This window comes from Neolamprologus multifasciatus, chromosome 5 (genome assembly GCF_963576455.1).
Source record: "Neolamprologus multifasciatus chromosome 5, fNeoMul1.2, whole genome shotgun sequence".
NCBI classification, from domain to species: Eukaryota; Metazoa; Chordata; class Actinopteri; order Cichliformes; family Cichlidae; genus Neolamprologus; species Neolamprologus multifasciatus.
Genome location: NC_140443.1, coordinates 21,268,715 through 21,292,276, shown reverse-complemented (window position 1 = coordinate 21,292,276; position 23,562 = coordinate 21,268,715). Strand labels below are relative to the sequence as shown.

The following is a 23,562-nucleotide window of genomic DNA, read 5'->3' as shown; positions in this document are numbered from 1 at the left end:
ACGTGTAGGTGTACTTAAAAGTTGCTCACTCTCTAACCTCAAGCTGTGATTTCTACATTTGCAGAGGACATTTTACATTCAGGGAGGTGTTGAATTGAAATGCTTGATTCAGGTCTGAAAACTGTCATGTTGAAAGGACTGGTTTATTTTGACATGAGAGTGAACAAGTAGCTGAGTGTGCTTAAAGACTGGTGTTCAAATAGGTATTTTCAAAACCTATAAATGTCTATAATCTCTACACTACCTACAGCTTTTAAAAAAGGTGTAGGTAGGAGGTCAGGGTTATGGTATTTGATTTATCAAGTTTAATATTGGTACATAAAGGAAGAATGTGAGAATCTGCACTGATGTGTTGACAGGTGAAAATTGGTCCAGCAGTAAACTGTTTAAAATATTGATTGTTTTCCTTTTTTTAAACATTTTTTTTGTTTAAAGTGGACTCCTTTCTGTTTTGAAGTGTTTCTTTGTCACTTCTGTGGGAGATATGATGCCATAGATCCAATCATACTCCAAAGCAGGACATTTTAAAACCAAATTTAGTGTAAGCTGTAGAAATCTAGAAAATCAACAAAAACAAAAGGAAGAGAGTATGTCTATTGTCAAAGTCTGCACCACCTAAAAAAAAGAAAAGAAAAAAGCAATGAATGCTAACTGTTGGTTTCACATGGGATTTAAACCCCATGGTCCTGGCTACTTTCAGCTGCTCCCTTTCACAAGGGGTTACTTCAGTGGGTACCTGATAGCTCCACAATGTCCACTTTGGCAGATTTTTTATGCCAGATGCCTTTTGTGATGCAACTCCAAAAGGATTTGTGTCCCACTGTAAAATGTATAAGTAGAGAAAATTCTAACTACTAAGTTGGCTTGATTCAATAGCATTCTGTTTTATCAGCTTTGTTATTGTTGGCTTCACTAAGATTAAGTTCTGGTGACCTTTATTTTCTTTTTCAGTTAATTATAATATGGGGTAACAAGAACATCAAGTTGTTGTATAGTCAACAACAACAGTAACAAATTGTGAAAAATGTAAAAATCTATTGGATCATGATGCTTTGATAGTTTGTGTTTTCTCAAATTTACATTTACAGTATAAATCAAAATCCTCCACTTAATCCAGTCCACATTTGTTTGGCTCGATTTCATTTGTATCTTAAATCTAACACTGCAGCTTTAAACTTTAACTTGGGGAGCATTTCTTTAAATCTACCATAGATTACCAAGGTCCTGGATATATTTTTTCCCCAAAACCTACATGTAATTTACTGCACGGTAAATGCTTACTTACAATTTTATCTGCAACAAAAATGACAGCTATATAAAAAAGTTATCATCTGATGGCTCACACTGTGGGGCCAAACAGGAGTCCACGCTGCCACACTGCTACACTAACACTATCAGAAATAGGTCTAGGTGTTACACCAGTGCCAGCGAGCAGGAAGTGCCTTACAGGGTCCAATCTTAGTGCCATCTCCCAAATGTTCCAATAACTAACAATTTTCACCACTTTGCTTTCCAGTCAGCTGCAAAATTATAGATTACAGATTTGCTCAGAGTGAAGAGAGGGAAGTGGATCACTGGAGGGGAGAAAGATTGAAGGAAGGAGGTGAAGTATAGGAGAGACACAGTCATGGATAGGGTGAGCTCAGAAACTGAAAACATCTCGGGCCATCAGTAGTTTGAAGATAAACTGAAATAGAGTATGGACCTCTCAATGACAGCAGGGAATGATGAGAAATGGCATATGCTAAATGAGGCTTAAATGCCTCAGGTAACCCCTGAGAGACTTTTAATAATGCTCAGGCATTGTGACACTCGGCTGGCCCAAGCACATCCTTTCCATAATGAAGAGAATATGCTAATAGCTGACTCATCTGCTGGAGGAAAAATTAAGGAAAGCAAACAACACCTTTGGTGCCCTCTGTTTATTGAGACGATGGACAAGCGAGATGACAAAGTGAGAAAGTAGCAACTCTGCAGAAAACTAACAGTTGTCCCGTTCAAAATGAGGCCAAAGTTATCCATTTAGATGCAGCTAGCTTCATTTTTGCAGTTTCACTTTTGAAACATTTTTTTTTTTTGCAACACAACAACATTGAGAACAAAATTCTGGACTGAAAGCCAATAAAGTAGATGAACAGAGATAGGATTGGGTGCAATACCCGTTTCTAATTAAAATTGCTCTGCGTGAATGTTTTCAGTACAGCCAGGATGGCAGAGAAGTTAACCTAAATGCGCAGATCAATAGACTAAATAATAAATGCTTACACTGGCACAACTGTGAGAGCTCAAGTGAAAGACTTGCAGGACAGAAAGAACGTCTGATGCCAAGTCCACACTTAAACTCCAGGAGATAAAATAGATAAAATAAGGGGTCAAAGCATTGAGAGAACCTGCTAGGAGCAGCACACATAAGCTTTGCAGTAATCCCAAGGCACATGTACTTTTCATTTTTCTCCTGACACTTCAGCATGTGCATATAGATGAACAAGAGTATCTGCACCTCGGCAGGAGGACCCACACACAAATGTTTTGCCTGATGAGCAATATGTGCACGCACGTAGGGTAGAAGTAAAGATAGAATTGATATGGATCATATGCTAATATGGCTGAGAGGCTAAAAGTAAGCTTGAGCACATTTCTAGCATGTTTCATTGCTATAGCAACAGCCTTTGTACTTGTGGAGGGAAGTGGGTGGTAGAAAAAAGAGCAAGAGTGAGAGTGAGAGGAGTGACAGAGAGAGAAAGAGAGAGACTTTGGCTTGCTTCTCTCTCTTGGCGAGGTTCTACCAATCCAGCTCTCTGCCAACCCAAGACCCTGGGGCTTTAGACAGCCAAGGTCACTGAAGAGGAAAAATGAACAACTCCTGAACGTGTTTCTGCATACTTCTAATCCAAGAGAGGCAATAAAGGGCAGTTCCAGCTCACACAGGCAGAGGGAGCCACTACATGTGCCTAATCATGCCCTACTAGACCCAGCTACACATGAGCAGAAGGATCATATTGTTTCAAAAATACCCTTGAAGGGTCACAATCAAAGACGCATAAACAAAACAGCCATTTAATCCTTACTGTCTTCATACAGAAGGCATTGTTGAAAGAATCCAAGCTTTACAGAGTGAATGCTAAACCAGCTACCCCGTCTTTACATTTTTACATCAGCTTTACATCACAGCCTCAATGACATTCCTTCATGACTATTGTCCCAGTAGTACTGCTCTGATGGGAATTACTATAGCATATATACAGCTTAGCACATAAATAAAGTGCAATATTAGTTCATATTAAATTATCATTTGCCTACAGCCAAGATTCAAACCCAAATCTGTGAAGGACAACCTTGAATGCCGAAAATCGGAGCGTCTAGGTCTGTTTGCGTTCAGAGTGAGAGAAGCCTTAGGACCCCCAGAGGTAGGAGGGTGAATATGAAATTAGCTATGTTTATTAAAAGTCCCCTTGTTTCATAGAACCACAATTTAGCAGTCAGTCTTCCACATAAGCTCAACCCCCCCACCCCCACCCCCACGCTACTCTCTTCACATGTCCTTTCAAAGACTTGTGAGACGGCTCTAAAGGCTTTGGTGCCTTGTGTAAAGCTGGCTGTTACGGCTGCTGAAATCAGCGATGGCTGCTATTTTTAGGATATGTGAAATCTATCTGTAGCACTCCAATCATGAAAAAATTCGCATGGGTGTGTGCCATTCACACAAACACACACACACACCATAGATAAGCACTTACACAACAGACATAACAAATATGAGGAATTGAGCCAATTTAGAGATAACAAGAGATAACAATAGATAGATAGACAGATAGATAGATATAGATATCTATATCTATATACACACACATATATATATATACACACATATATATACACACACACATATATATATATATATATACATATATACACGTGTGTATATATGTATACACACACATATACACGTGTGTATATATGTATACACACACATATACACGTGTGTATATATGTATACACACACATATACACGTGTGTATATATGTATACACACACATATACACGTGTGTATATATGTATACACACACATATACACGTGTGTATATATGTATACACACACATATACACGTGTGTATATATGTATACACACACATATACACGTGTGTATATATATATATATATATACACACGTGTGTGTGTATATATATATATATATATACACACGTGTGTGTATATATATATATATATATATACACACGTGTGTGTATATATATATATATATACACACGTGTGTGTATATATATATATATACACACGTGTGTGTATATATATATATATACACACGTGTGTGTATATATATATATATACACACGTGTGTGTATATATATATATATACACGTGTGTGTGTGTATATATATATATATATACACGTGTGTGTGTGTATATATATATATATACACGTGTGTGTGTATATATATATATATACACGTGTGTGTATATATATATATATATACACGTGTGTGTATATATATATATATATACACGTGTGTGTATATATATATATATATACACGTGTGTGTATATATATATATATACACGTGTGTGTATATATATATATATACACGTGTGTGTATATATATATATATACACGTGTGTGTATATATATATATATATACACGTGTGTGTATATATATATATATACACGTGTGTGTATATATATATATATACACGTGTGTGTATATATATATATATATATATATATATATATATATATATATATATATATATATATACATACATATATACATATATACACATATATACATATACATATATACATATATACACATATATACATATACACATACACATATATACATATACACATACACATATATACATATACACATACACATATATACATATACACATATATACATATATATGTATATATACATATACACGTTTTGTCAGATTTGTGCTTGAGTAAAAGAAAGCTTTTTCAAGAATCAGAAAGTAGGTCAGTCAAAAAAAAAAAAAAAAGTTGTGTGGATGATGAAACTTAGGTGCTTCTGGCCTGGTACAGGTAACTAACTGACTGAGGGAGGGCTCAGAGAGTCCTGGTGTCCTTTGAAATGTAAAAGCATTTAAGAACATTTATATTTAACACTAAAAATAGTTACACTAAGAGAAATTGGACCATTTAACTGCTCCAATTTGTGCATTGCAGGGCTTTTCTATATTCAATTTTAAAAGGAGCCTTTGAAATTCTGTAAAAAGAAATCTTACTGAATTCTTTTTCCTTCCAAATATCTGCTGACTATACATTTAAACATTTATACATTTTAGAATGATGAATCAGTTTTCAGATTTTTTGAAAACTTTGAATGTCCTTCAAGGAGCCTGGAGAACTCCTGAAATGACAGGGAAATCTCCCCAAGAGAGTTCAGGCTTTAACAGGCTCAAAACATTTGCACAGTACTATAAAGATTGAATGGGACTGTGTTGCTCAGTGATATTATTTTCCAAATGTTCCTAACAAATCTTCTGTATTTGTTCTTAATTTTATAAAAATGATTGTAAGGCCTTTAATTGTAATTTGGAGTACTTTTGGATACTTAAAAAATAAGATGATGTGCATCAACCATTTGGAGAAAGCTGTTCCCTGTTACAACATGATCATAAATATCTGCACAGTCCAAAACCTACAAGAAATGTGTTTGTGAGTCTGATGAGGAATTACTAGACTTGCTTGGACAGAGTGGAGACAACTCCAGAGTCTGAAAACTTTTGAGTTTTACTGAAAAAAACTATAGCTACTGAATCTCCAGCACCATACACTGAATGTTGAGCATGAATACTAGATGATACTAGATACTCCTAGATGTCTAGATGACAGCGTTTTAACATAGCATTGCAACAGAGTGCATCGTGGTCATTTGGGCCCTTTTCCACATATTCATCTTTGTATCCAAACTCACTTTCAACTAACCCTAATGACAGAGGGTTGCCAGAGTGTGCATAACTTGTTACAAGCAGTCACACAACCTCCTGATAAACACACGCAAGCCTAAAGCACGATGCAGGGCAAAGATAACGCTGGAATTTAAGTAAGAGGAGGACGAGATGATGAAGCTGTGTGAGGCCAGCTGGAGTGTGATGAAACTGATATGGCATCAGGGAGACTTGAACCAGGGGAAATCAAGCGAGGGCAGAAAGCATGGAGAAACGAAGGGAGGAGGAGCCGTGGCCAACAAGTAGAAAATCCTCTCATTAATAAAATCCACTGATGAAATTAGAACATGTAATCAGTCACATACACCTCCACACACGCGTGCGCTTCATTTCTTATCTTCCCATCTTCACCACTAAAAATATTATGTAGAGCATGTCTTTGATTAGAAATCTTCTATTCACAAGCAGACACAGATCATATCAAGAAAGAGAACGTCATCATTATTTAAAGCTCACTGAGACACTTTTAGATTTTAGTTGGGGAAAGGTCATTATTTCTGACTGCAGTATGGATTATGCAGACCAGTTTTCATGCTCTTCAGGTTTAAAGCTAAAAGTGATTCATCGCTAAATGAAAGCATACAACAACTTTGTTTTTAGTCAGACATTTGGTTTATTTGAAATGTTTATTAAAATGTTCCATGACAAACAGAAATGTCTGCACCGCACAAAGACACCTTCAACAAACTATAAAAATACATTTAAAAATAGCACCTTTTCTCTGGTAAGTAAACAAGCAGGCATTAACAGTAACACAACTCCCCACAAATAATGATAAAAACAGTATGTACAAAATATTGGCAGAATATTGCGCTTGATTCTTCATATTTAACAGATACGATAAAACTATATTCGTAATAACAGTCAAATATATTTGTGCTTGCATAGTTATTTTCATGGAGAGAAGTGCGAGGGGTTATTTGAGGAATCTGCGGGCTGGAGTTTTATTTAAAAGTTTGCATGGATAACATTAGAAAACTGAAGAAGTAAAGTTTGGATCAGCTCTTAAGATGTGCCGCAGGTGAAGACAGGAAATCATCGTTTCTGAAAGCCTGGTGTGAAGGCTTAGGCTAGTTGTATACATTTCATGTTATTTCTTTGTTTTCTTTTTCTTTTTCTAGGGTGTATGTGTTTACATCACGCTATTTACCCTAAATACTCTGTGCTGTTAACATGTAACATATGACGCCATTATCCTTTAATCCTAAGTTAAAACTCATATATGCAAATCAATATTTATTTTTCATTTTTGTCATTCCACTTTTGGGGTTATTTTAACTGCTAACTCTAAATTGCCCATAGGTGTGAATGTGGATGTGAATGGTTGTTTGTCTCTATATGTTGGCCCTGCGACAGACTGGTGACCTGTCCAGGGTGTACCCTGCCCCTCTCACCCTATGATAGCTGGGATAGGCTCCGGCCCCCTCACGACCCTGACAAGGATAAGCGGAAGAGAATGGATGGATGGATTTTCAAAAAACTTTGAATGTTTTGGCAATTATTTCAAAGTTTAGGCTTTAAGGGTTTAAAGGCTTTTTTTTTTTTTTTAACTAAAACCTGTTCATGGTTTTAGTGTTTTAAATCAGTTCACAAAAAATATTGTTACTTTGCGCAGGTAACGCCTTTTGTTTCCAGAACCTACACCGGTGTCAACTTTTTCTTCTTTGCTAAATAGCACAGAGCCAGTTAAACAGTGTGTACATAGATGGAAATAGAGTACAACTACACCTGCACCTTATTACACAGCATTGTGTAGTTACCATTAGAGTGAAGTTCATAACAGATGCTGTTTGTCCTGTCGTCTAAAACAAAGTCATTCAGCGTTGCAAAGAAAAATTACATATAGCTTTTTTCCCCTTGTTTTTGTTTTGCTGAAATAACGTCATTTATTCCTGTGTATTTTCTCTAAGTTTGAAATGAACTGTGCCTTTTTAGCATTGCATTGAGCGAGAGAGAGACACAATGTTTGCCAATATGTTTACAATCCTCTATTTTGGTCCTTTTGTGTTTCTATGAACAGAGCTTGTAAAGGATTGCAGTTTGTTTTTCTGGTGTTAAATTTCAAAATCAGAACAAAAAACAAAACAAAAAAACTAACTTAATGTGAAATATTTAGCAATTTCTTTCAGGTAATAAGTGAAACTGCAAGCATCTTGCAAATGATGAATAATGATTGCAACCTGCAAACAACAGCCTCCCTCAAACAACCTGCAAGTTACTGAAACATACTGAGCTTCACCAAATTGGTAACCTTCCTAAGCAGCAAGATTTTATTTCACTGTACGATGAGTTTGGCAGTTTAGTATCAATACTGTAGCAGTGTGCCACAAGAACTGCACTCAATACTGTGGTATGGTGGAATAGTTAAACTGAGATGTGTTAAAGTCAGGTAAACAAGCAAAAGAAAAAACAGACCTATGAGGCATTGCGGTCTCCCTTTTTAGCAGGGTAAAATTTGGTTGGGTTAAAAAAAACAAAACAACAATAAATAAACAAAAATAAAACCACTGACATTTGACATCATAGTGATCTACAAAAGCCTATCATCCTGTGGCGGAGGACGAGTGGGCCACAATCATCGCGCTGTCTTAAAGGGAGGAGAACCTGCACAAAAGATCAACTGTTAGCTTGCTTGCATTATATACTGGACTTAAACTAGTGTGTCTGTGTCTTGCTTCTATTTGTACCATCAGCCTCCCCAAGACAGGTCTCTTCACACTCCTCCAGGTGAAGGAAACGGTTGTCATTTCCTTCACAGCCACTGTAGATGAAGGGCCTGCAGGCTTGAGCCTGTCTGTTAAAATACCAGCGCATAGTGTACTTTCCACAGCTTCCCTCATCCATGGGCAGAAAGCACGGGTCTGCTGGAGCTGCAGAACACATGCATACATGTAAAACTTGTGCATATATAGACACAAAGAAAACGAGACCAAGGCAGCCCAGGCAAACAGGATCAGTGGGAATAAGAAGCAGCAGGAAACAAGATCATGAGATTGTCAAGCCAATCTATTTATTTCAACACTTCTTGTTTCCAAAGCAACATATTAACGCTTCTTTGTTTTTGCCTTATTTTGTTGGATGCATGCTTGTCTTTAATAATACTGTATGACACCCTTAAAAAAACAAAAAATGGACAACAGCAGAGCAGCCAATGCACCCAGAGACATACACAGAGAGACAGACACCAGATGGCCAGTAGTAAGGATGAATAAATCCCCAAACAGGATGACGAATGAGCTGGTTTACCTTCCCCTTTGACTCTCCTCTTGGACCTGACTGTTCTGGACTTGGCTGCTTTCAGATGTGTAACTTTGATTGCTTCCTGACCATCAGCTGTTGCCTGATCGTCAGCACTTGCTGATTTGTTAGGTTCAACTCTGACTGTTTTCTCAGATTTCTTTCTGTCAACCTCACCTGTCGACGCACACACAGACACACACAGACACACCAAAGAAACACAGCAAACAGCACAGACAAGGTCAACAGAAAATTTCTAAACACAATGGTAACAATGATAATGGGGGACAAAGACTGAACAATCCATGTTGTCAACATGACAGGTCACAGGCTCTGGATGGTGTGGGCTTGTAGTAGGCTGTGTGATAAATACTCAAGGGCAATAGAGTCTCATTATGATGAAATAAAAACAAATTGAAAAGTAGGCACATAAGATAAGCTGCTTCACCAGCACAAACTCAATTATGGCTTCAAAGCATAAATTTGGCATGCCTTTTTGGGTTTAACACGTGAAACAGAAAATTGTGTAGCACATATAATACATTTGGCAAAGGTCAGGGTCATAGTTACTGACTAAAAGTGACTTTTTCATAAGTATAATGACAGCCACTATAGTCAAATGAAGATTATTAAATCCACCTGCGGTAATTTTTATTTTGTGGCGTGGAAGCATAAGGTGCGGAGCACAGCATCAGCGGTTCCTTACAGGGGATTTATACTTTTGTGCTAATTTCCTGAACTGTAGATCCTCGTAGACCAAACTTTCTGAATGCCAACTCTATAACCTGATCTGTACCTCACAGTAACTACTGTGACCAAATGGCACTGTCAATGCAGCCACACAATGATGTCAGCTACTCCCCACATAGCAAAATTGGTATGGCCCAGATCTGGCCCACACAATGTGCTTACACATGGCCCACATACCGCAAAGAATGACGGCCCTTTGGAGGCCCAGATCTGGTTTGCCAGATGTGGCCCACACATGGGCCAGCACAAGGCCAGTTGCAGACACACTGGTGGTCCTGTGCTGGCCCATGTGTGGGCCACATCTGGCAAACCAGATCTGGGCCACCAAAGGGCCGTCAGTCTTTGCAGTATGTGGGCCATGTGTAATTTGTGTGCAGCCATGGGCCAGTTGCAGACACACTGCTGGCCCTGTGCTGGCCCAGAACAGTTTCAGCTCTGGCCCCAGATGTCAGCCTAATGTGTACCTTAATCAAGCCATGTAATAATAACATGTGCGAGAACATGCAAAACAGTGCAAAAGTAATATGACAAAACCCTGTTCAAACAGTGAATGGACTGATTCTTATATAGTGCTTTTCTAGTGTCACGGATTACTCAAAGTGCTCTATAGAACATGCCACATTCTCCCAATCCCATACTTTCTCTAAACCGAGTGCTTCCTAACTACACACTTGAAAAAACAGAAGACCAAAATTACAGCGACTATGCCCAGCGATTTGTGACCTCCTTGCTTTTGAAATGGTTGTTTCAAAGATGGGGACTAAGTATGTGCGTCAAGACAGTAAAATGATAAAAAGACGGAGTTACACTTGTTTTCTATGTTATAACTTCACTGTTCTCCACGGCTGTCTGACGGACCAAAAACAGCACAAGTGAGAGTAGCCCACAAACCAGCTGTGCCACATACTTTGAACACTGCTTTCATCAACAGTGGATGCTCTCTGCCAGCAGACCCGTTATCCATGAACTGCCAGCAGACTGCGATAATGCTATCACTGCTGAACTATGATTGCAGCTTTAGTCTAACTAATCTTTACTAGTTTGAGTCAAATTGACAATTACATCAAATTTTTGTCTGATATTACGGCGATTAACTGTGATAAACTGGAAACAGTTGCAAACATGTTGCAATCTGATGTAAATGTCTTGCAGTATACATCCTAAAAGGTATTTATTAAGGCGTATTCTGGATCTCTATACCAGTTGTGATGGTGCAGAATCAGAATCAAATCACAGCTTAAATTAATGTGCACAGTTTTCTCAGTCTCATGGTTTCTCTTCAGACACAAGTGATGAATTCAAACATAACAACACAAACAGTTTAACATGCCAGAAGTAACCAGTTACCACTATTTAATCTGCTGCGCCATTTAACTTCAAGATAATGTCAATGTCAATGTTCAGTATCAATTAAATAAAGACAACAAATTTAAAGACACCCTTAGTAGCAAGGGTTTCTAACTACGGGACATGACACACAGGTGCCCCAGTGCATAACTGCAATCCTCCAAGTTGAAATAAAAAGCAGAAGATCTCACTTTTGGAGGCAACTCTTCCAACAGTTTCAAGATCACCACCCACACACTGGCAGTATGTCTGCTTTCAAGAATTAGACAGTGAGTATTTGCAAACCTTCACCGATCTGTCTGTGAGAGGTTGCAGTAAGTCTGAGTTAGGCCGCTATTGTTTGACAAAACTTTTGAAAACACGTTGCCTCCAGTGAGGTGACCTGTGCAATTCTCCTGCAATCTAAACTGGTTGCCACAATTACTTGCAATCGGTCACCAACAACAAAATAATTCAGTGAAATCATTTGGTAACCACTGACTTTTCCTAGTCACAGAGAGACTGCCATCCTGTTTTTACTATGGTGTAATGGAGGCTTAAAAAACAGACTATGACACTGATTAATTCAGACATAGCATGAGTTGGTGAGATGGGTTTCCAATTGGTTTGCAGGAGCAACTTTAGGCAGAATAGATGCAGTTTAATCACTGTGCTCTCTATGAAGTTTGCCAAGTGAATGCATAGAAAGCTATCAGCTGACACATCATCACTCCATTATATAATGTGGTTATATTCAGTCATGATGGCCAAAAATGTTAATTTATTGCTGAAGCTGAGAAGTTGAAGGATACTGTTCTCTCTTCACCCATGTCTACGATACTAAAGCATGTTACTTTAGGAAAACACTGGAAATAGTGTAAAACAGAAACTACCATCACTCTGGTTGGCCGAGGGAGACGTGAAGTAGAGCATCTCCTCCAAGGGGTCGTCATAGGATTCGACGGAGTAGACATGCTCGTAGTCTGGGTCATTGGTATTTACCACCATGTGCAGCTCACGGCCTGAAAGAAGAGCAGCATCAGGCAGGATCATCAAAGACATCAATGACAACCTCTAATTTTTGGACTGAACGAGGTCTGAAAATAACTGACCTCAGTAAAACAAGGCCCATACTCTACCACTGTATTTTTCTTTATGTAATCAGACGTATATATTATTTTGTCGGTAGAACAGAAATGGAGTTCTCTGTTTTCTTGATGAGAAAACCACCCAAATGCTCAGAGTTCTCCAAATAAAGGACGACCAGTTAAATGTGCTTGTTAGGACAGATACATGGACAGACTGGAAGGAAACACTCACCCTCCTCACCCTTCAGCGCCAATTGTTGCTCTGGTGTAGGCAGAGCCCTGACTGGCGGGTACCGAATGTTCGGACCTGAACCTGGGAGAGCCAGATAGGACAGTGACACCGAGACAGGCATAGGCAAAATTCAGAAAGCAAGAGGGACAGGGAAAATGTTACACAAGGGAGAAAAGGGGGGTTGAAAAAGCAAAATGGTGAAAAAAAAGAGAGGACAGAACATTCTGGTAGTAAAACATAAGCCAACAACAACCCCAAAGTACCAAAAAAACCATACACAGACACCAGCTTAAAGGATTCATTGAGTTTTTGCAAGACTTTGTCACTGTAGGAAAAGCTCACAAAAACTGGTTATAATCCTTTAAGGACTCAAGTCAGTGCTATAAAGACTTGTGTCACTCCAGTCGAAAGTGACTGTAAACTAAAACTATTACAGAGTTGTTCAATATTAAACATGCAGCTATTTCTTAGATAATAATACATCAGCTAAACATGAGGTAAATTTTGTGTTGGCCTCAAATTTGCATACTGTATTTATTAACAGCCTGCCTCACCAACACTTATCTCATGCGGGTGCTGCTTCATAACACTGATGTGGTCTTGCATTGATTAACAGCTCGAGCAACAAACACATTAGTGCAAACTCTGGGAAAGTTTATCAGTGGAGGTTCACATCAGCTTTCATTTGATTCATTTACTTTAGCATATTCCATGTTATTTACTTTTACAGAAATATAATAAATCAGGTATTAAAAATCCCCAAACAGGACAAAAATGAAAGATTTTTTTCAAGATTTATCTGAAGAAGCCAAACAAACTTTCAGTAAAGTTATTTTGTGAAAACCACTGATATTATTTATACCATCATCTGTTAAAAAAAACTCCAGTAAACACCTTGTTGCTCACGGTGGCTTAAGGTGCAGACTTCAAACATTTTTTTCCGAGGGACTGAAAAAAATAGTGCACTGATTTCTGCAATGACCAAATTCCAGCAATTTTTATACATTATCTTATTTTGTATCCTATTATCAAAGACTCAAGTTCTCCAATTACACTTGGAGAACAAAATTCAAATGTTAAAAAGAGTTTCATGACCAGGTCTGAACCATTTCTTCATTATTTCTTCCTATTTTTATGCAGGAAAAGGTCTGGAAATGATTGCAAGTGTGGCATTTACATTAGGCAGCAGTGGCCACAATGCACCAAATAGCTCCCAATGCAAATAAAAAAGGGCATGCTTGCAAAAACAAAGCAAATCAATCATCCAGCCACTGTTAGGAGTCTCAGAATAAATAGCTTGGTGCATACTGACAAAAGGAACATACTAGTGGGCTAGACTATTTAAAAGCCAAGCATAGCCACACAAGATAATAGTGATTGATAAGTGCAGGATCTCATTTATGTTGAAGAAAAACATCGTCACAACATTTAGATAGTTGAAGAATATTTTCCAAGAAATGGGGATATTGTTATGACCGTAAACAGAAGTCTTCACAGGAGAAAATATAGATTCACCAGAAGTTGCAAACCATTTATAAGACTCAACAATAGAAAGGCAAGGTGATGCATGAGCATGAATAGGGTCCAAGGACACTGAGTCATTGTTTATTGATGACATGACAGAAGGCAGAGGCAGCTGGGTGAATTTGGAAGTAGATGTAAAGAGTCAAAAAGAAAGTTTTCAGTCCTCTGATAAAGTAAATGCATCAAATGCAGCAATTAAGACGATAAGTAGCAGCAAGGTGCTGATAATCAAATGCACTGTTGTAACTGATCATCGGTAAGTGTGACCGCATCTATGAAGGCATACATTTTGATGTCTGGAGCTTTCAGATGTGTTTTAACACAATGCCACCATTTTCCTATAAGCAAATTCACCCCAAGGTCAAGCATGGCAGCTAAGCTGAACCTGAACAAACCACATACATAAAAACAGAAAAAAAATCGCCAATGTTGGCCATAATACACATTGTCACGTTTGTAGAAAATCAAATACAGCATATCACCAAAAACACCTCATACACATCATGTCAAGAATGGTGGTGGAGCGCTGATGATTTAGGCTTGTTTTGTGGCCACAGCACCTGGACACGTTACGGTCACTGAGTCAACCACAAGTATTCTAGAGCCAAATGTGAGACCATCTGTCCGACAGCTAAAACTTGAGTGTAAGTGAGTCAAATGGTGGGACATTGATCTCAAGCACAGCATAAAATCGACAACAAGATAGCAGGAAAAGAAAAGAAGATTTTGCAATGGCCCAGTCAACCTGATTGAAATGCTGTAGTGGGACCTTAACAGCACTGTGCATAAACAGACGGCACATGCCGCAATGAACTGAAGCAACACTGTAAAGAAGAGTGAACTGAAAGTCCTTCACAACCAGGCTGCAGACTAGTAAAGTCATACAGAAAACGATTAGTGCTGTTAAAGGTGGTTCTGCAAGTTAGTGAATCATGGTGTGTACTTTCCTGTTCACATTACTGCACATGGAAACATTCAGCCATATGCACCAAAGCTGACAGGACGGATTCTCACAGAACAGATGGGCAATGACTCAAAACATACTTTGAACAAAATCCAGGAGTTTTTGAAAGTAAACATTGAATATTCTGCAGTGGCTGAGTCAGCAATTGATGTCAACCCAATTTCAGTACTACTTAGCACTAAGTCTGCACTCTAAGCCAGCGGTCCCCAAACCCCGGGCCTCGGACCGGTACTGGTCCGTGAGTCATTTGGTACCGGGCCGCAAGAGTTGAGGCTCGGGTGTGAAATGTATGGTTTTCAGGGTTTATTAGCTTTATTTTGTTATCGTTTTTATTGTTAACTCTGTTTTCCTGGGTCTTTTCACGTGTGTTAAGAATAAATCTTCTTTTTTTGGTACCGGTACTAGTTTTATTTTGTTGTATTTATCCGCAACACCTTAAAAGGCCGGTCCGTGAAAATATTGTCGGGCATAAACCAGTCCGTGGCGCAGGCTGGAGACCGCTGCTCTAAGCCTATATTCATCACACGACTAGAACATGTTTTATTTTTTGTGCCAGTAAGTGCCAGTAATCAAAAACTATCTGCAGCGCCTGAGAACACACCATTTATACTGTATATTTGAGTATGTGTATGCTTCCTTGCTAATGTTGCCAGCATATTTTGTTTTTTATCCTTATTTTAGCTAATGTTGTTCACTCTCGGCATTGTAGGGAAGTGAAAGAAAGGAAAAGAGGTAATGCACATGGAAACAAGATATAGTCTAAACCTTCATGCAGCCCACTTATTCAGAATGAATGCAGTTGAGGTGCTAAACAAGACAAAATGTACTTTTTGTCTTTATCAGATACCGTGTCACCATCTATCTATAGTGACATATGTGCAGTGTTGGGACTAACGCGTTATTAAGTAACGCGTTACAGTAACTACGTTATTATTGTGGTAACGAGCACGGTAACTAGTTATTATGCCAAAATCAGGAACGCGTTAGTCGTTACTGGGATTTAGATAGGGTCGTTACTCGTTACTTCGTGTGGTGGCTATCGCGGAGCTTCCACAGATTCAATAACATTAGCAAGTGGTGGAGGCAGCAGGTGGATGAGGGAAAGGGGACGCAGAAGGAAAAGAGACCCGAGGCGGCCGCCGGTCCAAGTGTGAACTGAACTTCAGGTAAGAAGTTATGACCTGCAGTCTATCTGGGTTTATTTTCGTTATTCTGACTTTTTCCGTACTGCGTACTAGCTAGCATGACGGAGTTTCTATACAGCTGTGTGGGTGCTATGAAGTTAATGATGTTGAACTTTATTTTGTTCATAAGTTATTAGAGTTGCCAACCGTCCCGTCTGGTATTCAGAGAAAATATTACGCGTTTCTTATTGAGGTGAAAAGGAACAGTTTGTCCCGGACTTCAGCTACAATGAAAAAGACACAAAGCTGGAGTTATTCTGTGTCTTTGCTGCACAGCTGCCTCTTCTTCTTTCATTCTCCCCCCTCCCTCTCCCGTTTCTACTTCAATCATGAAAACTGATCAATGATCAGCTGATCGGCTTTTCTCTCTTGTTTGTTTATCGCCCACTTTGCGCCAGAAACAGGAAACCAGCCGATGTCGCGTTAAACAACAGCAGCACTTTTAAGCTTGATCAGCAGTTGTTAGAATTTATTTAATATTAATTTCTAGTATCAGCTGATGTTTGCTGGAGCCACAGCTGCAAAATAGCTGCTGGTCATGATGTCGGTTTGGTTATCTGGTGAAAGGGAAACATGTAGATGAAACCAGGAGATGTCCTTACTGAATCATCAGAGCTGAACAGGTGATGGAGAAACAGGTTTACCTTTTAGGTGACATAAATGAGTTGAAGGGAAGTTATGAACTGTTTCTGAGAGACAGATAACCCCAGGATCCTTTTTTAGGTAGCTGACAGCTGGAAACTGTGCAGGTGCGGATCTAGCAAAATTTTGCCAGGGGGGCCAGGTAGGGCATTAAAAGGGAGAGGGGGGCACAAAGAAATACTTTTCTTTCTTATTCTCATTTAAAATGTCTCGCTTTTAAAAAAATAATTATCTGAATCTTACAACAAAGGATTGATAGATTGATGCATATATACCATCAAAACAGTATACATCACTGTCACAACAGCGTTTGTTTTCATTCAAAGGCTTTATGATTTTTCCTATAATGGTGGGCCAGTCTCTAGTCAAAATGCCCGGGCCGATTTTTTGTCCCAGTCCAGCCCTGTATGCAGCAGCTCATCTGCAGTCTGGTGTTACTTACATCTTCCTATTCAGAAGGCAGAATTTCTGAGTTCTGAGTACAATCAAAGCACCACGACTGCAGTTTTTGTGTTGGATGTAAAAGGAGAATTCTGAGTAAAACCAAAGTTACTTTCCCTAGTAACTAGTTACTTTGAAAGTAACGAGTAACTTGAAGTAACTGAGTTACTTTTGATAGAAGTAACTAGTAATGTAACTAAGTTACTATTTTAAAGTAACTTACCCAACACTGCATATGTGTTACACTATATTACTGTGACTCATGCTAAAATCATAGCCCTTCTGTCAGCTTTTTTTTTCTGTTGCAGTTGAATGGCTCACTCACCTCCACACGCTGAGCATCAGACAGATGGACAGGAAGGAAGCACAAAGAGAGGGGAATAATAAAGGTCAGTTTAAACAGTCAAGTACAGTCACTACGGTTTCCAACCGCTCTGATGGAATTATATTTCCTCAAAGTTTAGCCATGGCTGTGACTCATGTGCTGTGATTAACATCTGAAGTTCGACTTGAGGACAATGCTGATATAAACTAGCAAAGGGAGTGCATGTAAGACTCACCACAGTGCTGACTCATCTCTGAGCGAACATACTCTCTGATCTCTTCCTCCTGAACCCAAAATAAGAAAGAAACAGGGCAAAACACACTTAGCAAAGACAACCCCGATATCCACTCCAAGTAAAACTGTGTGTGTGCGCGTGCATGTGTATCGTTTGATGTCTTCGGATTACGCCCCTGCGGTAAGGATCAAGCACTGACCGTCATGCCTGCCTCTCCTCTGTCTCCCTTGGCTCCATCTGGGCCCATGTCTCCCTGCAACATGGACAGGTATTAGGACTTATACGACCCACAGAGAGGCTTGCAGCGCATTAATTCATTAAAGTGAGACCAGGTGCCACACATGAAAGAACTTCACAGTTAAAGTGGAAGGTTAAATCACCAATAGTGACTTAAGCTCTTAATACACAGGACTAGTATTTCTTGGGAACCTCTAATAATTAGTGATAACTAATATATGCCAATTCTACAAAACTGTTTGTTCAGCAGTGTTTACTTTATGCTGCTTGCAAAGTAATATAGTTAATCACATTTAGAAAAGTAAAAAAGAAAAGAAAAGAAGAAGCTGAAGATGTTTATATGATTAAAATGGTTCATTTTAGCCCGTTGCAATGTGTTTGCTAGGCATGCATAATTCAACTTTTGTGCATATAAATGAGATGTTATTGTCATGAACTTGAAATGATGGGATGCTTTCATAAAGTGTTTTAGCTGCATAAAAGCTAAAATAAAATTGCTAGGTGGTTGCCAGGCATTATAATGTATCACGTTTAATTCAACTTTTGTGGATAAAAATTACACGTTACTGTCAGGAAACACAAATGTGATATAAGGTGTTATAAGGTGGATTTTGTTGGTGACCAATTCCTAGAAAGAGTGAGTTCAAATCCAAATATACTGAACTCTTGAAGAATGATTTGAATGAGGAATGACAACATTTATTGCAGCATTCTGTAGGGAACATCAAAAATGGAGGCCAACAGCACAATCAAGAAACAGACAGAGACATGTTTGACAACTGACCGGCTCTCCTCGCTCCCCCGGGATTCCTGGGATACCACGCGGACCAACTGCGGCAGGGCCAATTGGACCTCTCTCCCCCTGATGCACAGGCAAAACAACATTAATATAAAGTACATCCACAGTGGAAAGCATTCACCTAACTACCTTGTCCATTGCCCACATGATAAACAAACGGCATCTGCTTGTATAGTTTTTATCAGTAAAAGCTGTCATTACCTCAGCCAAGAAGGGTACGTTTTTGGTAGCATTTGCATGCCTCTTTGAGTGTCATCACTCTGACTATAAATGTGATAGCTTGGATTCTAATAAAACTTTGCAGGTATGTGGAGGTCATGTTAACAATCCATTAAAATTTGGCTTACATCTACCAAGGTCTTCAAGGTCCGCTCAAGGATTTATTGTATGATTTATTTATTCTATGATTCTTAGTGTGTGGTGTGTAAGGTCAACATATAGAAACTACCATGTAAAGATCTAAAATGTCAAGTCACATTTGAGCTTTGACCTCTGCTTCAATGCCAATAGTTTGCTCTACAGACCTATTTATAACTATGTTTCTTACTACCACTGTTTCTACTGACAGCATTCAGGGATTTAGGACACGATATATGGGGATTCCTAAATACTTTGCACCTCTGACATGTTCAAGGTCAAATAAGGTCAAACATTTGTCTTTTATAGACATAAAATGTCTATTTTCTTTTTATTAATTACCTAATCCTACATAATGGCAGCTAGAAACTGAGCTGCCTTGGTGGAGGTTTGATGTCTCTGAGTGGTTCTTGCTGATATTCTGTCTCTACTGTGTCTCCGGACAAGAAGCAAGACAAACATTAGTGTGTTGATATACAGGAAAATAACACGACAGGCCTAGACAACAGTGTCTCAGTTTGAAAAAAAAAAGCCTCTATCAGCAACATTTGGTTTTGCTCCATTGTCAACAGCTTTTTTTCTTTTTTATTTCCTTGATAATAAAGCAGACAAACCAGTCAAGTACAGGGCTCATCAAGCTGTCAATCATCATGAAGCAATACACAGAAACAAAAACAAAAAATGTGTCAAGTAAAGAAGAAAAAGTAAGAAAAACACTAAACACAATGAAAGAGAAAGACAAAAAGAAAGTGTTCTCTATATATAAAGCTTGCATCATATTTTTATGACAAAACTGTCATCATCTTTCATCTTTGTTGGCACCACATTACTCGAGACGCTTGGGTGCAGCTATTTTTTGCAAACAGTGACATAAGTGATACATTCATCTATTCTTTCTTCTGTTATACACATTTTTGTTTCTACTGAAAATTCTGCACAGTCACACTTAATGACGTAAAAATGAATTGTGATATAAATAATTAAAATATATATATACACATATATATATCACAGTCCTACATCCTCATACATAAAACATGTGGCCAAAGTGTGGAAATAGAAATCATGAAGCCAAAGAAAGAATAGTCACCTTTTGTCCCTGGAGCCCCTCAGGGCCCTTAGCACCAGCTGGCCCTTGTGGGCCGGTCAAGCCGGGGCCTCCATCTGCCCCTCTGGGACCTGGAGGACCAGGTACACCAGGTAAACCCTACGTCAAACACAGAGACTGTTATTTTTATGTTTCTGTTGTTGTGAGGATGAACAGTGGTGCAGAATCTGTAGATTAGGTACATCACATGGCTAAAGGGAGTACTCTAATTTTAGATTTGTATGTTTAATGTGAGAAACTCACCCTTTCACCTTTCTCTCCCTGAGCTCCTTTGGGTCCTGCAATCCCATCAAAACCACGGTCACCCTACATCCACAAAGAAAAATGACTACACTGTGCATTTGCACTGGAATATGGAACTGGAACTTGAGTATGTGCAGAGCACAAACCTTGGGACCAACTAGTCCCTCTTTTCCAGGGATCCCCGGGGCCCCAGAAGGTCCGATGTCCCCCTACAAAACAAATGATGATGACCACTCTTAACAAAGGACACAAAGACATCCACACACCACACAATGACTTATTTCTTCAAATATTAGGCATACCTGTTCACCCTTTCTCCCTGGTAGGCCTGATCTTCCATTGGCACCAGCATTTCCCTGAAAATCGCACACAGCCATTATGCTCGACGCCATAAATACAAAGTGCAACCTAACCTAAAGAAATGTAATATGTAACCACGTAACAGCAGCAGAGTAACCACCAAGCAGCTTTAAGTACCATCAGCTTTTAACTAATATTAACATGATGTATTTGGTTAACTCATTATTTAAAAAACAAAAAGAAAACACAAAGCTTCAGAATTATTAAGTATAACTAAACAACTTCTCAGTTCATCTTTATTTCTCTTCTTTCTACCATTTCCCGTTTCTCTGCCTCACAAACTCACCTTTTCTCCCTTGGGTCCATCGCCTCCACAAATTCCCTTGGGTCCTCGGTCACCCTGGAAACACAAAAGTTTTTCACTGACAGACATAAAGATCTTTTGTGAGCCACAAAGTGCAAAAACCAGCAAGGCAGAAAGCCCATCCACTCACACTGTTCCTTTACCGAGCACTCACTGTGCACATGAACAAGCACTAATGCAGCATATTTCCTACAAAAACAGATATGATGCAGACCTTTGTGCTTTTTCTTTTTTTCTCCTTGCAACGGGTATTCAGAAAAAAATGTAAAAGTATGTAAAAGCAAATGTGACCAAACAACTGCAGCGGATTCTGAGAACTGCAGCTAATGTCTCTGACTCCCATAAATCCACATGTATGCCTCTGATTTCGATTTGATTTCTACAGATGCATATGGAGAACTCGGGTGATCTCCATTTCTAAATGTCTCCTGTTGTTATTGTTGGCATCCAGCTTACTGTTTTCACCATCCCCAAAATAGTCTTTTGAAACCACCAGTCACAAATGAGGGGGGACGTCACGGAGAAATCAACATTCACACTTCACGATCATGAGCTTGTGACTTAGGTCAGTTAAGTATACTCTATTTATGTATATTCATGTTTAACATATGGCTTTGGGCACTTGTTGCTGTACCTGTCCTGACTTCCTCGGTGCATACTGACAATTTGAAGCAAAAAATGTCAAATTTGGATTCCTTACTCCATAAGACCTCTCATCACTCATTTTCAGTCCAGTTCTTGTGTAATCTGGCATACCTCAGCCTGTTTCCCCTCCTTAAGAATGGCTTCTAGACAGCCATCCTTCCACATGAGACCATGTCTGAAGAGGCTTCAGTGAACAGCAGATGGATCAGCTGAAGGGCCATATGCATCTCTCAGACTGTTTGTCAGGTCTTTAAAATTAAATGAATTACATTTAATTAAATTTAACTTAAAATTTAAAAGTGGTTCTTTGATAAATTGTCTGTGATGTGTAGACAGCTTTGGCGCTGGTGCTCTTTTTAGGCTTGAATGATTTATAGGTCAGTGTTAAGTAACTCAACAAACAAACAAACAAACAAACAAAACAAAAAAACATGCCTTTGAATTGGTTAGGTACAAGGACTGGACAGAAAATTAGTGAAAAAGCCCCCAATGGCCCCCAAAATTTTTAAAAGCCCCTTTAAAAGCCTAAAGAATTATTGCTTCATACCACTTTAAAATAGGGCAAGAAAAGCTGGATCCTGGGAAACAGAATATAAAGAAATTAAAAGCACCTCAAATCGATTCGTTTCCTTGAGTGAATATGTTTGATTTGCATCTTTTGTATGTATTTCACCTGCTGTCTTTATTTTTTATTTTATTTTATTATTTTGTTTCACACATGTTACAGCAGTAATTCATTTCCCATACACAACCTTCCTTTCAATTAAAGTAAAACTGTTTCCATGCATGAAAGGGAGCAGGAAGAAGAATAAATTCTTATTGACACCTGCCCCCTATCTGTGATAATACAAGTAGGCACTTACAACCAAAATTACACTCTGACAATATTCTGCACATAACAAAACAAAACAAAGCAAACAGAACAATATACTCAACAATGAGCAATACCACTAAATCTCAAACTAAAAGGATCATTTTTCTACAATTAAATTCTATTATTTTCAACTTCTCATATTGGTTTATCATTTTATTCTTATAGCAGATTTTAAATTGAGAAACATTTGTACAACACTTAAGATGATCACTGAGAGAATTCCAGTTTCTTATGCCTATGACTGTTGGACACATTTGCCTTTGTGTGGTTCGAGCAAACCGGTGCTTAAAATAAAACTTCCTTCTGCCATCCCCATTTTCTGAACCCAATACAAATAAACTTTGTAACTTAAGAGGTAGTGTTTTATTTTTTGCCCTAAACATAATAGTTAATGTCTATAGCTATGATTTCTTTTTCAGTGATTTCCCCTAAAAACATAGACTGTACCACTCTGTCTCCTTTCCATTCTGAATCACCCTGTTTTCTAATTAGGTTTGCCAGGTTAGGCCCAATATTTACAAAAAAAGAATTAAATTCATTTACCACTTCATTCATATCACTTACGACCTTATTTTTCTTATTAAAGTAAGTAGGTAAATTTAAAGATGTATATTTATTACCCAATACGTTTTTTAAGATATTCCACGTACCCTTAACATTATTTTTGTTTTTGTAAAATAATTTATTATAGTA

General features: G+C 38.5%; 1 protein-coding gene across 3 annotated transcripts in view; it reads right to left on the bottom strand.

Moving 5' to 3' along the window:
* Nucleotides 1-6,601: 6,601 nt before the first annotated feature.
* Nucleotides 6,602-23,562, bottom strand: part of col7a1 (collagen, type VII, alpha 1) — a 68,287-nt gene continuing 51,326 nt past the window's right edge. Inside the window, exons 106-119 of one of the 3 annotated variants that reach the window (XM_085159790.1) lie at nucleotides 21,333-21,386; nucleotides 20,989-21,042; nucleotides 20,833-20,895; nucleotides 20,687-20,749; nucleotides 20,426-20,542; nucleotides 18,964-19,041; nucleotides 18,142-18,195; nucleotides 17,943-17,991; nucleotides 17,708-17,716; nucleotides 12,628-12,708; nucleotides 12,201-12,329; nucleotides 9,241-9,408; nucleotides 8,682-8,864; nucleotides 6,602-8,598 (exon numbers count right to left, since the gene is read on the bottom strand). In XM_085159790.1, coding sequence (XP_085015916.1) covers nucleotides 8,570-8,598; nucleotides 8,682-8,864; nucleotides 9,241-9,408; nucleotides 12,201-12,329; nucleotides 12,628-12,708; nucleotides 17,708-17,716; nucleotides 17,943-17,991; nucleotides 18,142-18,195; nucleotides 18,964-19,041; nucleotides 20,426-20,542; nucleotides 20,687-20,749; nucleotides 20,833-20,895; nucleotides 20,989-21,042; nucleotides 21,333-21,386 — 1,131 coding nt within the window. In that variant the 3' untranslated portion in view covers nucleotides 6,602-8,569. Of the gene's footprint in view, nucleotides 8,599-8,681; nucleotides 8,865-9,240; nucleotides 9,409-12,200; nucleotides 12,330-12,627; nucleotides 12,709-12,744; nucleotides 15,978-17,605; nucleotides 17,992-18,141; nucleotides 18,196-18,963; nucleotides 19,042-20,425; nucleotides 20,543-20,686; nucleotides 20,750-20,832; nucleotides 20,896-20,988; nucleotides 21,043-21,332; nucleotides 21,387-23,562 lie in introns of those variants that run through there. The other 2 variants (XR_014874129.1, XM_085159789.1) reach the window with 2 other exon arrangements.